This window comes from Drosophila bipectinata, chromosome 4 (genome assembly GCF_030179905.1).
Source record: "Drosophila bipectinata strain 14024-0381.07 chromosome 4, DbipHiC1v2, whole genome shotgun sequence".
Classification (NCBI taxonomy): Eukaryota; Metazoa; Arthropoda; class Insecta; order Diptera; family Drosophilidae; genus Drosophila; species Drosophila bipectinata.
The window spans coordinates 3,689,012-3,710,353 of record NC_091740.1 but is presented as its reverse complement, the minus strand read 5'-3'; the positions used below and the strand labels follow the sequence as shown (position 1 = coordinate 3,710,353).

Sequence of the window (21,342 nt, the reverse complement as noted above, 5' to 3'; positions counted from 1 at the left end):
TACATAAATAAAACATAAGAATAGCCGATACGAAAATACATAAAATTTATTCAGTAAAATGAAAAAAAAATACGTTATTAACTGCCTTTTAAGATACTGCCACCATTTTTTTACCAATGACTCGAGGTATTTGATTAAATTTTATTGTATATTGTTTTTTTTTTTTTATTTTCATTAATGAAGTGAATTTTTGTTTTTCAATCTGAATTCTTAAGAAAAATGTACGTGAGACTTCTATTTTTTCGTGACTATTTCACTGTTTGACGGTGGTGTCATTGAACTGATCTGTAAATTTGTAGTAGTTTCTAGGCTAGCACGGCGCGAAGTTGCCGCCATGTATGTGCCATAATATCTCCTAAGTATTTGGGGGTTTACTTTCTTTAATGCAATATACCCATTTGGAACTGTCAAGGCCAAGCTTGACGTATGTCGAGAATTGGGTAAGGATGATATGAGAGATGTAGGTGAAATTCTACATGACCTCGTGGGACATTCTTCTAATGAGTTTGACTCGTCATGTTGACTACTGCTGCTACCAAATGATCTTCCTGCACAGCTCGAAATAGAGTAGTTATGCGGCTCAAGGTCAATATCATGATCTGCATCGGCGTCAGATGATGACCTCCTGCCATCACTTAGGTACGAGATATTGTCGTCACCAGATAATATGTTGTTCGTTACTTCTCTAGTTTTCTCTTGATCATCGACATCTGGGTAAGGCATTACATCCGGATGTGGATTAATGACTTCGTCTACTACATCCACGTTAACTTCTACGTCTATTTCCGTATCGACCTCCGCATCACTTGTATCCCCTGGTTCCAGTCCTAATACAACTTCTCTATGTATGGTCTTTTTAGTAATAAAAGTGTGATGAGTTTGAGTTGTGGTTCGAGATGTTGTGGATGGATTTTCCATTGCTGCTTGGTTTTCAGAGGCATTGTCATCTATCTGCACATCAGGAGCTAATAGAGAGGCGACATCGAATTGACGCTTTCGTGTGTGTGAATACATATTGGCAATTGTTGTTGTTGTAGTTGAGTTAATATACGCAATATGCGATGATTGCTGCTGCTGAAGGTGCGGTGGTTGCATTACCGAATGCTTCTGTATGATTTGAGCTGGATCAGTATAGCAGGGAATTCCACTTATTGTACCTCGGTTAAATATCTGACCCATATACTGTTGGTTTTGTGGATATCCCAAGGTAGATACTTGCATTGAGCATTGAGAACTAGATGGAGGCGGGCTTGTAAGATCTAAGGGCGGAGGACTGGGAGAGTCTATGCCACCATCATCTACTGATAGTCCCATATGCTTTCGTACTTTACGTTGGGCTTTTCGGCGTCGAAAGTCTCCTTTCCGAAAATCTTCCATATTTGCTGGATGTATGGCCCAATAATGTCCCTTTCCATTTGCACTCCGACCAGATTTAATGAAACAATCATTTAATGACAGATTGTGTCGTATTGAGTTCCTCCAACCAGGACCGCGGCTTCGAAAATATGGATAGTTATCCAAAATAAATTGGTAAATATCTGAAAGAACCAATTTCATTTCAGCTGAGCCCAATATTGCCATAGCAATTAGACCAATGTAACTATGTTGAGGCTTAGGCTCTTCTGACTGAAAAAGCCGTTGGGTTTGTGGGAAAAATGAAATAGTCGAAAGCGCAGCCATTCGGTTAACTGCCGGAATACTGGCAGAGGTCTGCCCATAAGGACTCGAAGTCACCCATGGAACATTTGTGTTTGATCCATTGCTACCTGCACCATAATGGGGACATCGAAAACGTTCTATATTTAATGCATAGTTATACAGGTGAAGTCGGTATTGTTCTAGGGCCATAGTAGTGGCTTGTTGTTGTAAGTTCTTATGTGAATCCTGTAGATAAATATTAGATAAGAATTGTTTCTCCACTTGGTTGATGGTATTAGTTAAGTCATGGTCTTGCTCGGCCGATGTCGCCTGCAAAGTATCGAAATCAGCTTTCTCCATTTTTATTCAATAGCATTAAATGACATCTTGATTTTACACGTGAAACATAACCTGAAAAAAAAATGTATAATTAAAAATAAATATTTACTTTTTACTTTTAATAAAACAATATAGCCCAATATATATAGGAAACTGCAGAGCCAAAGCGTATAGATCTTTGGCATTAGTGGTTTCTATTGTAACATATTACATTACTGCAAATATCAGATATAGTTCACCGATCCATATGGATAATATACTTAAGTATCTAACCGATTTCGTATAATGCATTCTGAAAAAAGTCGAAAAAGAACGATTGTCCGGATTTATCCGACGGATCCCGGCGGTTCCGATTCATTAAGTGTGCTACTAAATTAATAGTTTTTAAATGCGGCCAAAAAAATAAAAATTTGCATTTAAATTTCCAATATTTATTAGAAATCTGCAGCCGCTCAAATTAACGCCGAACAAGTAAGCGAAGCTTATCAAGGAAAGCTCCGAGCTACGCAGCTGTCTATTGTTACGTAAGCAAGAGGCGAGGCGGGGAAGACACATACAAACACATGACGAGCTAGTGTGCAGAGCAGTTCTACAAATCATTCAAAATCCCATGCACTACAAATACCAGCAAAGCGCATGCGAATCTGGGAGACAAAAAGTTAAATAAAAAAGTCTGATAAGCCCGATAAGCTCATCTGTCTTTAAAGTCTTTAAGACAAGTCATTATTATCTTTGGCTGCTTGGCCCACCATTCTCCTCCGTTGAAGGCTGGCCCTTCAACAAAGTCCTTGAGGGACAGCAGATACAGCCTAGACACCGATCGTTCAAGGATCGCTTTATGCTTCCAACAGCTGTCTTTAGTTCGGCAACACGGTTCACTCCGTCACGACTAGTAATTAGCTCCTGGCTATAGGTCACTTCATGGGGGGTAGATTTTCATTCTTCATCAGGACTACGTTACCAATAAACAGGACGGGGCAGAGGTGCGCCTTTTGAAACGCCGCTGCAGCAATGTGAGATATTCTTCCTTCTAACGCGACCAGAACCTTGTTTCAAGAAGGAGAGTCTCTCCCACCCATCCAATCCATTAAAGTTGGGGGCAATACGGTCCAGCTCGATGAATGTTGAAAGCCGCCATTCTGGAAATGAGCTTGAGTTAGTGGGATCTAGGTCGTCTAAGTCAGCGGTAATCTGAAATTGACACAAGAGGTCCGGAATTAACAATTGAGCCTATGTGGCATAAACAAGGTCCTCAAGTCCTAGAACCCAAGTATCGCGGGGCCCACTGCTCGAAACATGTCGTCACGATAGCCACACGAATATTCGTCGATACACACCGATACAGGCAAAACTCAAGACGAGACGTGTGGCTGAGGCTGAGGAATCTTTACTTCGACACGACCAGCTCATTCTTGGCACGCACATAATTAATAGCATTATCCAACCATATCTGGTCTTACGATGCGTACAAACAAATCGTTTGGAAGCGCCCAGAAACGAAGCTGTAAAGAATTCCCTGGATAGCACCAAAATTATTTCTTTCGTAATGAACCAGATGAACACTATCACGTAACATTTAATGGGGCCTTGTTTCAAGACTTTAATTTATAGAAAAACGCTCCTCAAAAATCCACACCTGTTACATTAAAGATTAGAAACACTTTAACTCTCTCGGTCGTAGGATCGGCCATAATATGCTCCAGAAGACGAGGATTAGAGCGAAAATAGCGTACGCACTTCTTTAAAACCCTTGAAACGGTCTGCCTCCCCCCAATAGGCCAATATTGGGAAGGATCTTTGCAATTACCGCCCGAGGGCCAGAGTGTAGGTTCTTTTTATGAAAGTAAGTCACTATAGCCGAAGTGACAAAATGGCCTCTTGGAAGGACTTGTTGACATCAAAATCCAACACAGATTTCCACAGTCGTTAGTCACCACTAAGAAAACCAGCATTATCTACAAACGGAGCAAGTAAGACAAGCAGGCTTGAGGGTGGAACCAATCTGCGCAATTTTAACGAGCTTATCTCTCCTTTAAATTTAGTACGCTGGACGAGGCGGAACAGCATATGGGTTTCTTCCTAAAGATCCTGGACAGAAATGCTGTGACAAGATTTGTAGACATAGGCGACCACTCTTTTAGTTGATGAAGCAGGAAATGATACGATGTCCCTGGGTGGAGCCACAGCCAATAAGGTTCTGGCGCGAAGTTAGATGGGTGCTTTTTCAAGGAGACAAGGGATTGGGGATGGCTTTCATCTCAAGACAAATTTTCCCTGTTTAGCTTCTGCAATAAAATCTTTGCTCTCGAGACGAGAGGACCTCGCAAGCCCATCGGGTCGTAAAACCGAGCGACGGAAGATAGGATTGATTGGTTTGATAGTGGGCTGAAGGGCTTCAAAGGAAAACTGCAGAAGGTCAGCAGAAAGGTCCCAGGCTAATCCAAGAGTATTTTTAAACTGGCTGCCATCATAAAATTTCAAGTATGACTCCAAAAACTCTGGAATTTTGGCTGCCAGACTTGTTGACTTCCTTAAGGATGTAGTCTGATGTGTGACGTTGAAAAAATCGATTTTTTTTCACATATTTTGAAAGTACTGTTTATTGAGAATGTACTGTTAAAGTTTTAAATAAAAATACAATAAACAAGAAAGGAAAGCTAACTTCGGGCGGAGCCGAAGTTGATATACCCTTGCAGTTAAAACCGGATATATATGGCAAACATCGGATATAGTTGGCCGATTCTTATGATTACATAATAATAAAACCAATAAATTACGATAAAAAATCTAAAAAAAAGTACCAAGCTCCTATCTTCAAAAATACGAAAGTTGATATTTCTACCAAATACCATTTCCGATCGTTCAATTATATGGCAGCTATAGGATATAGTCGGTAGATCGTTGTGAAATTTGGTGGGTTGGATTAACTGACCAAAAATAGAATATGTACTAAATTTCAGCTTTCTATCTTCAAAAACACGAAAGTTGGGTCAATTTCGATCGTTCAGTTATATGGCAGCTATAAGATATAGTCGGCCGATCCTTATGAAATTTGGCATGTCGTATTATTTTGCCAAAAAAAGCACTCATGTAAAATTTGAAGTCTCTAACTCTAACTCTAACTCCAAAGTTATACCATTTCCGATCAATCAGTTATATGGCAGCTATAGGATATAGCCGATCCGAGCCGTTCCGACTTATATACTGCGTGCAAAGAAAAGAAGGGTGCCTGCAAAGTTTCAAGTCGATAGCTTTTAAACTGAGAGACTAGTTCGCGTAGAAACGGACAGACAGACAGACAGACGGACAGACAAACGGACAGACGGACATGCTCATATCAACTCAGGAGGTGATCCTGATCAAGAATATATATACTTTATAGGGTCGGAGATGTCTCCTTCACTGCGTTGCAAACTTTTGGACAAAATTATAATACCCTCTGCAAGGGTATAAAAATATATAATATAGAGATACAGCCCATAATCGAGAACGAGCCTACACCGAATAGTATGAGTTACTCGGTAGCGTCTAAACTTTAACCGTGTTTTTCTCGGAACGACATTTTTGTGTGCGGCGCAGGTGATTTACAAAATTCTATGGTACCGATCTAGCTGAAATTTTCATATGTTGTTCTAAAAAGTAACACAACTGTCCCGTAATAGAATCATTTATTTTTAATGATTAGTTTTTTGGTAATCATTAATTTAAAATAAATTTTTCTTAATATTTTTTAATTTTTTTTTTGTGAGTTCGCCATTTTGTTGTTTATTGATGAAAATATTTCATTCTAGTACGGGATGGAGCCATCAGCTTACTAAAGAATAATCTATTCTAATTTTTTGTTTCGGATGACTCTAGCAATCGAAATCACTTACGCCAAGAACCTACCACTTTTTTTATATGCATACTTTGGCATGCTGTGAAGTGTATTAAACTTCACAAGAAACAAAATATTTTCAAATAGTTTATGATGCCTTCAAAAACATATTTCAAAATTGAAACTATCGCATTATTTTGTATTACAAAAATTTTTTTTTAAATAACCTCTAAAAGTAGGCCGGAACATGAGACTACATCCTTAATTGAAAGTGACCTTTGTTCAAAAAGGTCGGTGTCTAGGCTATTATCTGAGTTATCGTTGGGAGACCAGATATAAGGTCGTCCATCCAAGTCGGAAAATCCTGAAGGACAACATGCCGAACCGTCGACAACACAAACCTCAGCTTAATAGTGCAGCTGTCGTCCTTCAGGAAGCAGTTATAAGGGAAGACCTCGGAACTCCTGCGGCACCAAAACATGTGACCCAGATCCAAGTATTTTTTAATGAACACAGCATATTAGGTCTTCAAATTTGGATATATCTTGTGCTCAAGCGATTGAAACCGAAACAAGGCCTGTGAAATATGAACCCGATCCAAGATGTCCGTAGTGCATGGTGAAGTGGGTATCGCAATCAAGCTCCTCCTTAGTAGCCTGAACGATCGGATCAGTGCAGCTTTCCAGTTCCTAGAATTTTCGGAGAAGATAATTGAGTCGATCGTGCAAATTGGTTGAGGAATCAGCAGGAATCAAGCAGCCTAACGAAGTTTCCCTGGGGTAAAACCACCTCCAGAAACTACCCATCCAAAACGCGTTTTCTGCACAAGAGGCAGACGGTCTGGTAGTTGTATTTGGCTAAATCACAAAACAGGCTGACAAGGTTGACGCTCGATGTGAAGAACACTACTTCAGCGTGGCGATCCTGGATCACAAACACGTCAGCTGGCGGAGCCTTAGAGGTCGCAGCCTCATATGCACGATTCAAGTCGGAGGCGGGAACGGAAGCAGTGCGGTGTTAATTGCTCGCAAGGATGCAACAGGACATGAAGTCGGCAATGAATGGGAGAGATTTTATCACCAATGGTACCATCCAAAAGCATAGAGTGGGCAGCAACTCTCATGGAGCGCTTAGCAATTTCCACCTGGATGTGGACGTGCACGTCCGTGGCCAGCTGAGGTAATGACAACAAAAACAACAAATGCGAATTATGGATATTATCACAATACCCAAAACGGGGCGCAATTACCTCGGGGTTACCAAAAGGTGACGCAAATAATAGTTTTTAATTGCGGTCGAATAAATAAAAACGTTTCAGTTCAATTTCCAATATTTATTTGGAGTTCAAATTTAACGCAAGATCTGCAGCCTCTCAAATTAACGCCGAATATACAAGTAAGTGAACTGAAGCAATAGGTAGGAACACGACCAGATAGTGTGCAGAAGTTCTACAAAGCTCCCAAAAGCGCATGCGCTATAAATTCTAACAAACCGCATGCAAAACAAAACAAAATAGAAAACACTAAGCCCGCCGCTGCTTATTCATCTAGGCATATGTCGAACTACAATGGCTAAAGAGTAGAGGACAAAAGCTTCTAGTCCTTCTAGTAGGAACGTCGGTTGTATTGAAAGCTATTTGATTAATTAATAAAAGTTTAATTTGGAAGACTTTTTAGAATAAGATTTTGTACATTTGCATCCCAATTTAGTCGTCTAGTAGAAAGAGCAGAAGATAAAAATAAACAAGAAAGGAAAGCTAAGGGTATAAAAAGTTTTTTGCACAGATTCAAGATTATGTGCGATCTTGGTTCACTTCATTTTGAAAGTGTCAGATACAATATCCATACTCAAATACCGGACGGACCAAAGATACATATAAAGTTTTTGTTAAATATTTTGTCTTGTGTTTTGAATATTTGTTCTTTGAATTCTTTAGACCTTTTAATAGATCTTTAGTTCTTTTAATAAAATCAACCACAAACATATGGTCGGAAAATAATAGTTTCAAGTCTAACAGGACATCCAAATCTTTAACTTGGTTTAATCTTTCTGAGGCGCACCCATAGAAAATAATTTTAAAGTTTTTTTTTTTAAATCAAAATTTTTTTTTTTTTTAATCTACATTTACGTGTGTATATGTATGGACATGAAGTCTATCCAAAATTTGAACTAAATCCGATAAAATTTTTCGGAGCTATACAAGAATTTGTATGGCCATGGCCAGTTTTCAAAGTTTCAAAGCTCTGGCATTTTGTCTAAAAAAGGATTTTTTTTATTTCTTGCACTTAATAAAAGAATTAATAAAAATGTTTATTTAAAATATTCTAAACCGACAAAAGCAAGGTTAATGCAAATCTTAATCTTAATCATTGACTTGCTATTATCAGCTTAAAAGCGAGTGGTTAATACAACAATGAAAATTGTTTGGAAGCCACTCTAGAATACATACCTGTCAAAAGTAATTAGGTCCAACATAGTGGTGGCAGTGGAGCGGCGCTTCATGAAATCATCTTTCATGATTCGTGTGTTTGCGCTGATGTTCAAGACGATTTTTCTACCCAGTTTTTGGCCAAAGAACGATTCGGTTCAATTACATTAGCATAGCACCGAAAACTAATGAATTGCCAAACCAGTGGAACTACTACTGACCAATCCCATCTTCCTCTTCCAAAATTTCAAAAAACTAATCTCGCCACTAACACTTATCTATCAGACTACTAGGCAGCTACGTAGCCCTAAACTATACTAATCTGATAGTTCCTTTTTTGCTTCCCACATTATGGCCTTAACAGAAACTTGATTAAGGCCGGAGGTCCTAAGCTTCGAAGTTTTCAAAGCAAGAACATCACTTTTAGACGTGATTGGCCTCTGTGAACGGGAGCAGGAGTCTTTAATTCGGTAGACTTCAATTTCGCATTTGAAGAGGTAAAATCACAAGTTTTTGGTGATCTAAAATTTATTTGCATTAAAATCATTTATTTTCATCACTAATCACGCACCGCGAAGCGCTTTTACACTGGCAAGAAGCCATTATGGATCAACCAAGTTGTTCCAAATAAATTTTTGGAATGGCTAGGTGGAAAATGGAAATTGTTAAGCTACAAACAACATTGAAAAAAAAAATGGGCAAAAAAAAGGTAGGCTGGCTGGGTCCGCTTGAATAGACACGGCATATATTGAATTTAAAGAACATTCAAATTAGACTTTAAATAAACATGAACATAACAAGAAAGGAAAGCTAGCTTCGGGCGGAGCCGAAGTTGATATAACCTTGCAGTTAGAACCGGATATATAGCAAACATCGCATATAGTTGGCCGATTCTTATGATTACATCATAATAAAATCAATAAATTACAATAAAAAATCTAAAAAAATAAAGTCCCAAGCTCCTATCTTCAAAAATACGAAAGTTGGTATTTCTACCAAATACCATTTCCGATCGTTCAGCTATAAGATATAGTCGGCCGATCCTTATGAAATTTGGCATGTCGTATTATTTTGCCAAAAGTAGCATTCACGTTAAATTAGATTAGACTCTCTTACTCTTAAAACACTAAAGTTATACCATTTCCGATCAATCAGTTATATGGCAGCTATAGGATATAGTCGGCCGATCCGAGCCGTTCCGATTTATATACTGCGTGCAAAGGAAAGAAGGGTGTGTATAGCTTTAAAAAGGGATAGCTTTAAAACTGAGAGACTAGTTCGCGTAGAAACGGACAGACAGACAGACGGACAGACGGACCGACGGACAGACGGACATGCTCATATCAACTCAGGAGGTGATCCTGATCAAGAATATATATACTTTATAGGGTCGGAGATGTCTCCTTCACTGCGTTGCACACTTTTGGACAAAATTATAATTCCCTCTGCAAGGGTATAAAAATAAACATAAAACATAATAGACGGCTATAGTCGAGTTTCCCGACTATATTATACCCGGTACTCATCTCTTCCACCCACAATGAAACTAACCTTAAAAGTTTAAACTTTAACAGTATGGATTCTCCGCAACAATATATTGTTTCGTACTTTTGCGCTTGGGCAAAACAACAAACCTACGGCTATACTACCGATTCAGTAAGGAAGCAGAAAAAAAAGTGTATAACTTCACTAAAAATTATCCAATTTGGCTGCTTTTGATTTGTTTGTGTATATTAGCCATTAGATAAAGTCGGCCGATCGCGTGCAAAGTAAAGAAGGCTGTGTGTAAAGTTTCAAGTCGTTCAAGTTTCATAGCTTTAAAACTGAGAGACAAGCTTGCTTAGAAACAGACAGGCAGAAGGATCCTGATCAGGAATATATATGCCTTATAGGGTCGGAGATGTCTCCTTCACTGAGTTGCTCACTTTTGACCAAAATTAGAATTATAATTATAATACCCTCTGCAAGATTTTCGGGGGCGGGAGTAATCTTGGCCAAATTTTGGGACGAACTTGATCTGAGAGGATATCATACGATCCCAAGTTCTAAGTCTTATAGTTCCATCACTTTTAGTCTTCGAAATCAACGCGTTCAAAATTTTAGCCCGTTTGTATGGATATGTGGGTATATCTGCTCCAAAAATCCAAAATTTAAAAAAACTTTCACTGCGTTTCTCCTTCCTCTAGCACTTTGTACTCTACGAGTACCGGGTATAAAAATTGGTTGTTTAATAAATTACTCAAGATACTTAGAAGCTCGGCCTGTATTTTAAATTTGCCGCTCGCAAATTCAGATTACTCAGGATTTAAAGAAATATAACTTGTTAAACACTAAAAACTAATATTTTTCTCCTCTATACAACTTTATCTATATCTCCTTTGCTTACGTTTGTAAATTCATCGGAAAATACTGATCAGACGATTAACGATCTTTTTTAAAAGTTTTTTCCAACAACGTATTCACCTTCCACCACCTCAGCTTTAAATATATAATATCCAAGCAGCCAACCTTAGTTTTTGCCAATCTTTTCAAAAAGTGCTTTGTTATCGTATTCTTTAAGGTGAAGTCCGTTTATTCATAAGGCTCCAATGGACTTCCGGGTTAGGTTCTTAAGAACTGCGCCGAAGGCCTGTGCAATCCTCTTTTATACTCTTCAATCTATTTCTTTTAATTTCGACATTTTACGACAAAGAAGTCGTTCATCATTCTTCTGCACAAAAAAGGAGAAGAATGAATCTTCTTCTAGAATCTTCTAGATTGAAGACGCATCTTAGAACATCTTACGCACATTTGGAACACCTTTGTATCTCAATAATGTTTTTTTTCCAGCTTGATTTCCTTAAGCGCCGCTAACATGCTGGACTTAAATTCTTTGTCATGTGTGTATGCCAGAGTGGCCTACAAACAAATGTATTTCACATTAACTTTAATTAAGAATTTGATTGAATTAACCACTTGCTTTTCAGCTGATAATAGCATGTCGATCAATATTTTAGGAAGTTTCACAGACCGAGCTCTGCCATACATACACAATATAAGTAATAGTATAAAAGGTAATGCTCGCAGCATACTTTTTGCTATTCGTTACTAATACTAATCCTTTCAAATCATATCGATATATTGTGGGACGACTACTGTTTGGGAGCCAACATTTTGTTAGATTTTTATTAATAAATATGGACTATATATTTACATTCCTATTTAATTTAGGTAGGCAAATATTTTTAAATAAATTAAACGAAACAATAATGAACATTACTAAAACAAATAACAATAAACAATCACTTCACAATTATTTTTATATCAGAGTGCATTTGAAACAATTCGAATGCAATCTCTTAGTCTAATTCATTCAATTTTTTTATTCCCCAAATAGTGTGCGAGTGAGGCCTACACTGTCGCACTCACTCAATCATTTATTTTTGTCCCCGCATTCGATCACTCAATTTATTTTCAAAGTTGTGCATCCTTTCTCCGCAGCACGTCGGACCACCTGTGGTCAATTTAGACAATAATAACAAAAAGAAGTCGAGATCTCCAAAAGACATCGACGAGTGTGTCCGGTCAAGGGTAATACATGACAGCAAAGATGGCGATTGAGCTCACCTGTCAAGCCAAATCCGCTGAAGCCTGTAGGGCCCACCCCAAATTGAGGGTGGCTGGAGGAATGCCTTTGAGATCTGTCACCATGGTAACATCTCCTGACCCCTATGCCTATGCATTTTTAGGTGCGGCATAGTATGGTGGCTGCTAGTGACAGAGGCCCAAAGAAATATACATAATCTAATATACATAAATTCTCCGAGGCTACCAGCGGGCAAAGACTGCCAAGAGCTCTGAGAAGTCACTCAAAAAGCTGGGATTGGCAGGCATCTTATGGCATGATTCCAAAGCCTACAACCCCAAAATCAAATTTCTCGGATATATCAAAACCAGTAATATTATTTTGCCTAAGTGCAAAAATATGCAACAAAAATTTGTTGCTGTGAATCCATACCGTTAAAGTTTAAACTTCCAAGGTTAGTTAAATTGTGGGTGGAAGACATGAGTTTTGCATCAAAACTTTGGAACTTGCGCTACAACCAGATTTCTGTTTTGGGGGCGGGAGTGAAAATTTTGACACAAACTTGTTTTGCGCGGCTCTTCATCGAACTGTTTCTGCTCGGACATACAAAACACAGCTTAAGCTCCAAGGCTTAGAAAAAAAGGAAAATAAAGAACGACTTTAGACCAAAAAGTCGATCATCTTTTCTTCTAAAGACCCTTGAAAGATCCTAGCATAAGATGCTCTAAATTTGAGATCAATTGCTAACTTGCAGGACAATTTTCACTAGACACATCAACCTTTTCGAGGGGTTAATGTACAGGAGCCCCGCAAGTCCTGTCAACTCGCCTATGGAACAGGCGTTTGATATGTCAGGTTGATGAGTGCCATATCTCTCCTCTTTTCCCCAATACTAACTATTAGTTAAACTAAATAGAAAGCTAAACTGGAACCTAAACAAAGAAGAAAGATCGATAAGAGCTGATACACCAATAGGTCTCAAATGGGGCATGTCCCCTTACATCGCATCCCTCTCCCTTACATTACATCCAATCATTTATTGGCAAGGGCAAGACGGATACGACATCACGTTGGTCGATCCAATTACAGGTACAATATTCACACACTAATTATTGCTATTATTGGTTTCCATTAACATTTCATTTAATTTTGCATTTTCGGGAGTATCAACAAATAAAAATCTAAGCTTAATGAATTATTAAGCGTCTCGTATGATAATTCGTACACATGAAGAGAATGTCATTTTGAAGTGCCGTCGGCTATTCCAACAATTCGCTGTCGGCATGTATGTTAAAGTCGAGACCGAACGTCTAGCGTTCATCCGTTTCAATCAGGCAAAGCTACGACCTGAGGACTATATACACTTTCGTGATGCTATTCATTCAGATGGTGATGTTCAGAATATTGGACGTCTGACGATTCTCCCATCATCTTATATCGGAAGCACCCACATTTTCAAATATAAAACAAACAAAAAATGTTGTCTCTATCTTTTAATAACAAAACGAAATGTTACATAAAACGAAGCCATCTGGTGGCGAAGCGGGATTCGCCAGATTTGCTTGTTTGTAATAAATAAAACTCAAAAATTTTTTTTATTGTATGTGTGTATTGCACTTTAATTATCTTTAATACGCTGAAATAAATAATAAACAAAACCACTTGAATATTTTTCCGTCCACATGAAAAGTAGAAACGAAATCGACGATTTCCGCCATTTGTAGGCCCTTGATGCTTTTCAGTTGGTACGTGCACTAGTTTTTCCTTGCCTTGTCCAGACACGGCTCGGAAGTCTCTTTAGTGCTCTTTAGTCTCTGTTTGCAGCTTTGCTTCCCGCTTTCATAACAAAACAAGAAAGGAAAGCTAACTTCGGGCGGAGCCGAAGTTTATATACCCTTGCAGTTAAAACCGGATATATATCGCAAACATCGGATATAGTTGGCCGATCCTTATGAGAATATGATAATATAACCCAATTTGTTATAATACAAAAACCAAACCTAAAAATGTCCCAAGCTTCTATCTTCAAAAACACGAAAGTTGGGTCATTTCCGATCGTTCAGTTATATAGCAGCTATAGGATGTAGTCGGGCGATCCTTATGAAATTTGGCATGTCGTAATGTTTTGCCAATAAATGCTCTCATGTCAAATTTGAACTCACTAACTTTAAAAACGTCAAAGTTATACCATTTCCGATCAATCAGTTATATGGCATCTATAGGATATAGTCAGTCGATCCGGGCCGTTCCGACTTATATACTGCGTGCAAAGGAAAGAAGGGTGTGCGCAAAGTTTCAAGACGATAGCTTTAAAACTGAGAGACTAGTTCGCGTAGAAACGGACAGACAGACGGACAGACAGACGGACAGACGGACATGCTCATATCAACTCAGGAGGTGATCCTGATCAAGAATATATATACTTTATAGGGTCGGAGATGTCTCCTTCACTGCGTTGCACACTTTTGGACAAAATTATAATACCCTCTGCAAGGGTATAAAAAAAGAATTATCGAGCTTATTATTGAATTCGAAAGTCTTATTTGTCTTATACGTACGTCAGAAAATTTGGAGTTAATTGTTTACAAATTATAAAATGATTACAAAATTAGTGCTAAGGTCCTGCGGTTCATGGGCGTTTACGGAGATCACAGACCAACACTTTATATTCTCTTAATTGCTGACATCTCAACTAAAAGTTCACCGACAACATCAACATTTATAAACGACACAGCTATACCAAAGAATTCTTAATACATAGGTGGTAAAAAGATTTTTTCGTTCAGCTTGTTGGTAACCAAGAACAAGCATTGAACAAACAAGCGTTTCTTTTTTAAATTATTGAAAATTAACCAAGCAATTATTTTTTTTTAAACCAGCATTTAAATGTATTCCAAAGTACAAATTAAATAATAGGCAGACAAGCGATTTACATTGATGGGGATTTTTTCGATTCTTTTTATACCCTTGCAGAGAATATTATAATTTTGTCCAAAAGTGTGCACGCAGTGAAGGAGACATCTCCGACCCTATAAAATATATATATTCTTGATCAGGATCACCTCCTGAATTGATATGAGCATGTCCGTCTGTCTGTCTGTTTCTACGCGAACTCCTCTCTCAGTTTTAAAGCTATTGACTTGAAACTTTGCACACACCCTTCTTTCCTTTGCACGCAGTATATAAGTCGGAACGGGATCGGCCGGGATCGGCCGACTATATCCTAAAGCTGCCATATAACTGGTTGATCGGAAATGGTATAACTTGGAAATGGTATCGTATACACGAGAGATATTTTTGACAAAATAATACGACGTCAAATAATATGTCAAATTTCATAAGGATCGGCCGACTATATCCTATAGCTGCCATATAACTGAACGATCGGAAATGACCCAACTTTCATGTTTTTGGAACTTAGTCCAGGTTCTATTTGTGGTCAGTTGATCCAAACTACCAAATGTCATAAGGATCGGCCGACTAAATCTTATAGCTGCCATATAACTAAACGATCGGAAATGGTTTTTGGTAGAAATACTAACTTTGGTATTTTTGAAGATAGAAGCTTGAGACTTTTTTTTGATATTTTATTGTAATGAATTGGTTTTATTATGATATTCTTATAAGTATCGGCGAACTATATCCGATTCTTGCGATATTCCATATATTGACTTTTAACTGCAAGGGTATATCAACTTCGGATTCCAAAGCAACAAGAAACCCTGCTTTTTTTTTTATTTCCTGTATTTAAAATAATACGACCTACCAAATTTCATAACGATCGGCCGACTATATCTCATAGCTGCCATATAATAAAACGATCGGAAATGGTTTTTGGTAAAAAAACAAACTTTGGTTTTTTGAAGATAGAAGCTTGGGATTTTTTTTTGTTTTGCATTGTAATAAATTGGTTATATTATGATATTCTCATAAGGATCGGCCAACTTTATCAGATATATATAAAATTATAAAAAAAACAAAATGAACAAAATCAATAAATTGGTGTTGTTGTTTGATCTCTTTTCATGATTTTTTTTCTTTTATTACTTTTTTGGTATTAAAGAATAGTATCTTCTCCCCTTAAAAATATTTTAAAGTAAAGTTTTATGATTTTATTAAATTTGTTAATTTAATTAATGTTTAATTTATAGAATTAATTTTGCTTCATGTTCAGTTGCCGAGTATGTAACGACAGGTTTCGTCACAAAGGGGTTTTGTTCGACAGCTTCATGTTCTTTAAAATAAATAGATGCAAAAAAATAAATGTTCACATAGAGTCTGCATCAACATTTTTTCGAACCTTTTGATAAATAGAACGTATATAATAATTTGGTTACGCTTTTAACCCACTTCACTGTAGTTCCATTCACAGGCAAAAAAAAATTAAATAACAAAAATTTTAGCCACAAGAGCTCCGTTTGAATTTTAAATGTCCTATTGGCAAATCGAGTTTAAAAAAAATATCCTACCAATATTTGATATAAAATAGACGACTTGTGTACGTGGTCTTAAATAGACCGGAAAAAAACCTGTTAATTTCAATAGTATTTTCGGTACCTTTTTCGGTCGTTACTGTGTAAGTCGTTACTCGGTAAGTTACTCATAGCGTACGCACGCATTCTACGCATAGCGTAGAAAGTCTCGGATACGCTTGTAATAATGGTCTATTAACTTTAAATGTAAGCAAAGCAGTAAAGAAGAAGACATTTTCTATATCTAAATACTTGGTGGCGAAGATGAGACATACATATACATATATACTCAAGAAACTCGTACTTTTCATAACTAGTATAAATGTATTCTTGATTAGCATTAACCGCCGAGTCATGTCGATATAGCCATATCTGTCTGTCCGTATGATCGCGTGCATCTTTGAGACAATAAAAGATAGAGCTTAGGATTTTGCATGAAGATTCCTGCAATGCCCACGCAGTTCAAGTTTTTTCAAAATTTTGCTCCGCCTCATAAATAGCGAATTTCTGTAACGCTGGTACAGGAAGACTTTTTTTTAAATTTTGATGCCAAACTATTAATTAATTTTAATTTCCTCCTGATCGGACCTCGAAGACTTCAAGCCTCGAGAAAAAAAATGGATAAACGAATGATATAAATGTAATTTTTTCCAACTTTTTTTTTTTGTAATAATAGTAATAAAGTATAAAAAAAAAAAGAAAGGAAAGCTGCCTTCGGGCGGAGCCGAAGTTAATATACCCTTGCAGTTACAACCGGATATATATCGCCAAAATAAGATGTAGTTGGCCGATCATTATGAGAATATCATAATATTACCAATTTATTACAATACAAAAATTAAAATAAGTCCCAAACTAAAGTCCTATCTTTAAAAAAACCAATGTTGGTATATTTACTAAAAACTAACAACCCTTTCCGGTCGTTCAGTTATATGGAATCTATAAGATATAGTCGACCGATCGTTATGAAATTTGGTAGGTCGGATCAACTGACCAAAGATAGAATCTGTTCCAAAATGTAACGTTTTAAAAGTAGAATTTTTTTAAAGCTTAAAGTTTAAATAATTAATTAATAATTTACGCATTGTTCGTTGCAAGCCGACTCCTTCTTGGCCGCTCGATTTCAACTAATTTAGCATCTTAAGCTAGCGAGCATCCGCTCAGCCTGTTACTTATTGAAGGCGGGAGCACTCTCGTTTGTTATCTCTTTGCACTCACACCCCAAACTGGCGTTCTTTTGTATATTTTCAATTTCATATGCCGCAAAATAAAGATTTTTATAACGTTACAAAATTAAATACATTTTAAATACATTTTTCATTATTGATGGGGTGTTTTCCTTAAATTTCCTTAATTTCTCCTTCATTTAGAATTTTTGTATTATGTAAAATTTTGTATTAAATTTTTGTTTTTGTCAAGATAATGGTATCTAATAAATTTTGCAAATCAAATATAAGCAACCGCAAACGGTGTTTTCGATAAATTTTTTCATCGTTGAAGATTAAATTTTTTGAATTTTCAGTTAGGCATCTTACTTCATTAAATAATTTGGAATTTATTGTGAATGGTTTGTTGCAGGCCGAAAAGTGTGCAACGCAGTAAAGTGTGCAACGCACCAAACATTGGTGAACCCCGACGTGATCATTAATATATTTATATACACATAAACAATATACTAAAACAGAAAAAAAAAAAAATTTTTTAAACAGTGTTATGTGAAATATTTTTATACCTGGCTAATAAGTTTGTTTATAATAATAAACAAATTATAATATATTATGCATACATACAGACATAAACATAAACTATAGTTCGCAAGCACACATACATATTTACGTTCCACAACGAAAGTGCATTCGCCAACGCATAGTCTTCATACAAACATACGTTCCACAACACAAGTGCACAGTGGGACAGATCGTGTTTGCCGCGAGCAAATAAAATTTACTTCGGGTTGTTCGGAACTTAATATAATCAATCATGAACTCTAGCGGCGCCGTCAGAGGAGCAGCCACTCCAACCCGTAGTGCTATTTTAAAGTGCAAGGCCCTGGGTATTCTCCAGAACTTACAGAGGATCCAAGGAGATCTTCAGCCTGTTTTCAGCCTGTCGATCTTCTCTACAATCGTCGGCAGCAATCCTCGTATTAGTAAGGTGGAAAAGCTGCAAAGGTTGCGATCTTGCCTTCGGGAGTCCCCTTTCGAAGCAGTTCGTTCCTTGGAAGTCTCCGACGAAAACTATGATGTCGCGTTGAATTTATTGGAGAAACGATTTAATAACCGTCGCTTAATATTTCAGGCACACGTGAACGAGATTCTGGGCCTCAGTCTGTTGGAAAGTGGCTCAATAGCAGCTCTTCGAGGTCTTTCGGACAAACTCAATGCCCATATGCGAGCCTTAAAGAATTTGGGTTCATCAGTTCAGATCGCCAACTACATCATCGTCCAGGTTCTGCTTCAAAGGTTGGACCCAGCTACCAAGGATAAGTGGGAGAAGAGTCAAAACTCTTCAGGTTCAGATGCCATCTCTACTTGGGAGTCGATGGCCGATTTTTTGGAGCAGCGATGTAAGACGCTGGAGGCTATGAACGTGGCCATGGCTGCATACGCCCACATGGGAAGGCGTCGAGGTGCAAATAATAGTAGATCATCCTTTATTGTTACTAATTTGCTTCCCTCTGCCTGTGCTCTATGCGGTGGATGGTCCCATATAATGAGATCCGCCTTGGTGAGGCCAGGCGACTCGGTCTTTGTCGAAAGTGTCTGCAAACGGGCCATCACATGCGTGAATGCCTTGCTGCTAATTGTCGCAGTTGTGGAAGGAGGCATCACAGCCTGCTGCATTTCATGGAATCGCAGACTTCTAGCGGCCAGCCTTTGGTTGGTCTTCCCACGTCAGACATAACCGAGTGCACCGAGACTATAGCCTCTTCGCTGTCTAGCACTAATTACTCAAGATCGCAGCGGTGATATATCTTCGCTTGCTATAGTGAACATTCTTGTTCATAGTCGCGCTGGAGCCATGACATGCTCTGTTGGCAAATCATTTATGGCGGTGTCTGGTATTGGCAATACCGGTTTGCGACAAACGGATTCTCTGTTGATGTTTTCCTGCGGTTCGACTGCTCTGAATACTCTGCCCTGGTTAACGCCGTCATCGCCGCCAATATTACAGACCTGCAGCCTAGCTTCAGTTTAGATATCGCCAATTGGAATATTCCGGGCTATCTTTCTTTGTGTGATCCAGAATTTTTCCGTCCGATCTTTTTATCGATCTTCTTATCGGACCCAGTTTTTTTTTTATGATCTGCTGTTTGATGGGCAATTTCAGCTCTTAGGCGGCCTGCAGTCGGATGGGTCGCGTCTGGGGGCGGTTCACATGTCCAAAGAATAACACACGTTTCCACTGCCCTCAAGGATGTTCCGAAGAGCGCAACTATGCTGGATGATCAGTTGGATTCTCTGCTCCGCCTAACTGTTCCGAGCCTATTGTGAAGCGGACGAAGAAGGAGTTGCTCGGGTGGATTCCGGCGCTTACCCTGTAAGGCTTCCGTTAAAATGCAGTTCTAAGTTGCTGGGAAGATCTGCCACCGTCCTGGGTGGCTATTACTGGAGATATATGCAAAATTTATCGTTGCGTCAGGGTTTTTCCTGAGGACAGCTATCTTCAATGCATTCTTTGGCGAGATGCCACCCAGGATGAGTTACAGGGTTTTAAGCTGAATACTGTCACCTTTGGAACGAAGCCTGCCTCTTTTTTATCAGTTCGGGCAATGCATTAGTTGGCAGAGGATGAGCAACTAATGTTTCCAAAAGGGTCTGAAATTCTGCGTCGCGACTTTTATGTTTATGATCTAATTTCCGGAGGCGAGTCTATAGATGAAGCTATTAGCATAATGCAGCAAATCGTAATGCAGCAAAGAGTCTGGGTCTCGCTTAAGATCCTGCAACTGACCACTTGCTATTTTCGTTTGAAGGGATTCAGTCAACCTCAAAGCCTACTAGGCGCATCGTTTTGTCTTCTGTCGCTTGGCTGTATGACCCATTAGGCCATGTCGGTTCTGTTATTGCAAAGGCGAAGATTTTTCTCCAGAAGCTGTGCCGTGATGTCCACTCATGGCGCATGGCGTTTATGTCTTGTCCAAGGGCTCAGGAGCTGCAAGCTATTTGGCTCGAGTTGTTGGCTTGACTTATATAGGATGTAGATTTGAGGGTTTACGTTGGGAAGTATTTTTGCTGGTGCAATTCTGCTGAGGCTCTGTCTTGGATTCGAGAAGAACCCTCTCGACTTATTATTTTCGTCGCCAATCGAGATTCGACTTTTCAGAAGCTAACTAGAGCAATGAAGTGGAGGTATGTCCCCACTTCCTTGAACCTGGCAAATATCCTGTCGCGTGGTGCTCTTTCCAATGAATCGATTGAGCTGTGGTCTCACCAGGCCCGGCAGGACAAGTTTATTTGAAACATGTATTTTTGTTGAGATCTTTCTACATATACGTAAACAAAATCGTGTCATTTTTGTAGCTTTGGCGGAGATCGTACTATCGACTTCGTTGTCCACCGATCGATCATCGAGGAATTTCAGCACTTCAGGATAATTCGCCTTGATTATCTTGAGAGGCCGTATTCTTATCGCTCATCTGGAAAATATTAATGAGAAGGTTTCAAAATAGGTTTGAAGGTTTTTTTACAATATGTGACGAAATTTTCGATCGTAGTTTTTACCTTGTCGGGTTGAAGACTGCGATAAAAGAAACATTTTCGTTGTTCTTTTCCATCGCTTCAGTCTGCAACTCCTTGAATTGTGCAACGCATTTTGGTGAATCTCGGATAAAGTTTATCTAATCCTTGATTGACCCTATGAATTTTCTGGCTGGTTGTACCTTTTCAATTGAATCTTGTACAACAAGATTCAGGTTATGGGCATTGCAGTGCACAAACGAAGCTCGAGGTTCCTTCTCACGTATGCTCGAGGTTCCTTCTCGCGCCTGCAATCCAGAAATTTTTCCAGAAACATTGGATGCCCCGTCGTAGCACTGGCCTCTTAGTTTTGAAAGAATCCACGAGTTCACGAAAATGTTGTC

The 21,342-nt window shown here is 38.4% G+C and overlaps 1 protein-coding gene across 1 annotated transcript in view; it reads right to left on the bottom strand.

The window, feature by feature from the left end:
- Positions 1 to 230: 230 nt before the first annotated feature.
- Positions 231 to 21,342, bottom strand: part of fd102C (forkhead domain 102C) — a 44,064-nt gene continuing 22,952 nt past the window's right edge. The window contains exons 4-5 of the mRNA XM_017242807.3: positions 2,939 to 3,168; positions 231 to 2,049 (exon numbers count right to left, since the gene is read on the bottom strand). Coding sequence (XP_017098296.2) covers positions 235 to 1,998 — 1,764 coding nt within the window. The 5' untranslated portion in view covers positions 1,999 to 2,049; positions 2,939 to 3,168 and the 3' untranslated portion in view covers positions 231 to 234. The remainder of the gene's footprint in view (positions 2,050 to 2,938; positions 3,169 to 21,342) is intronic.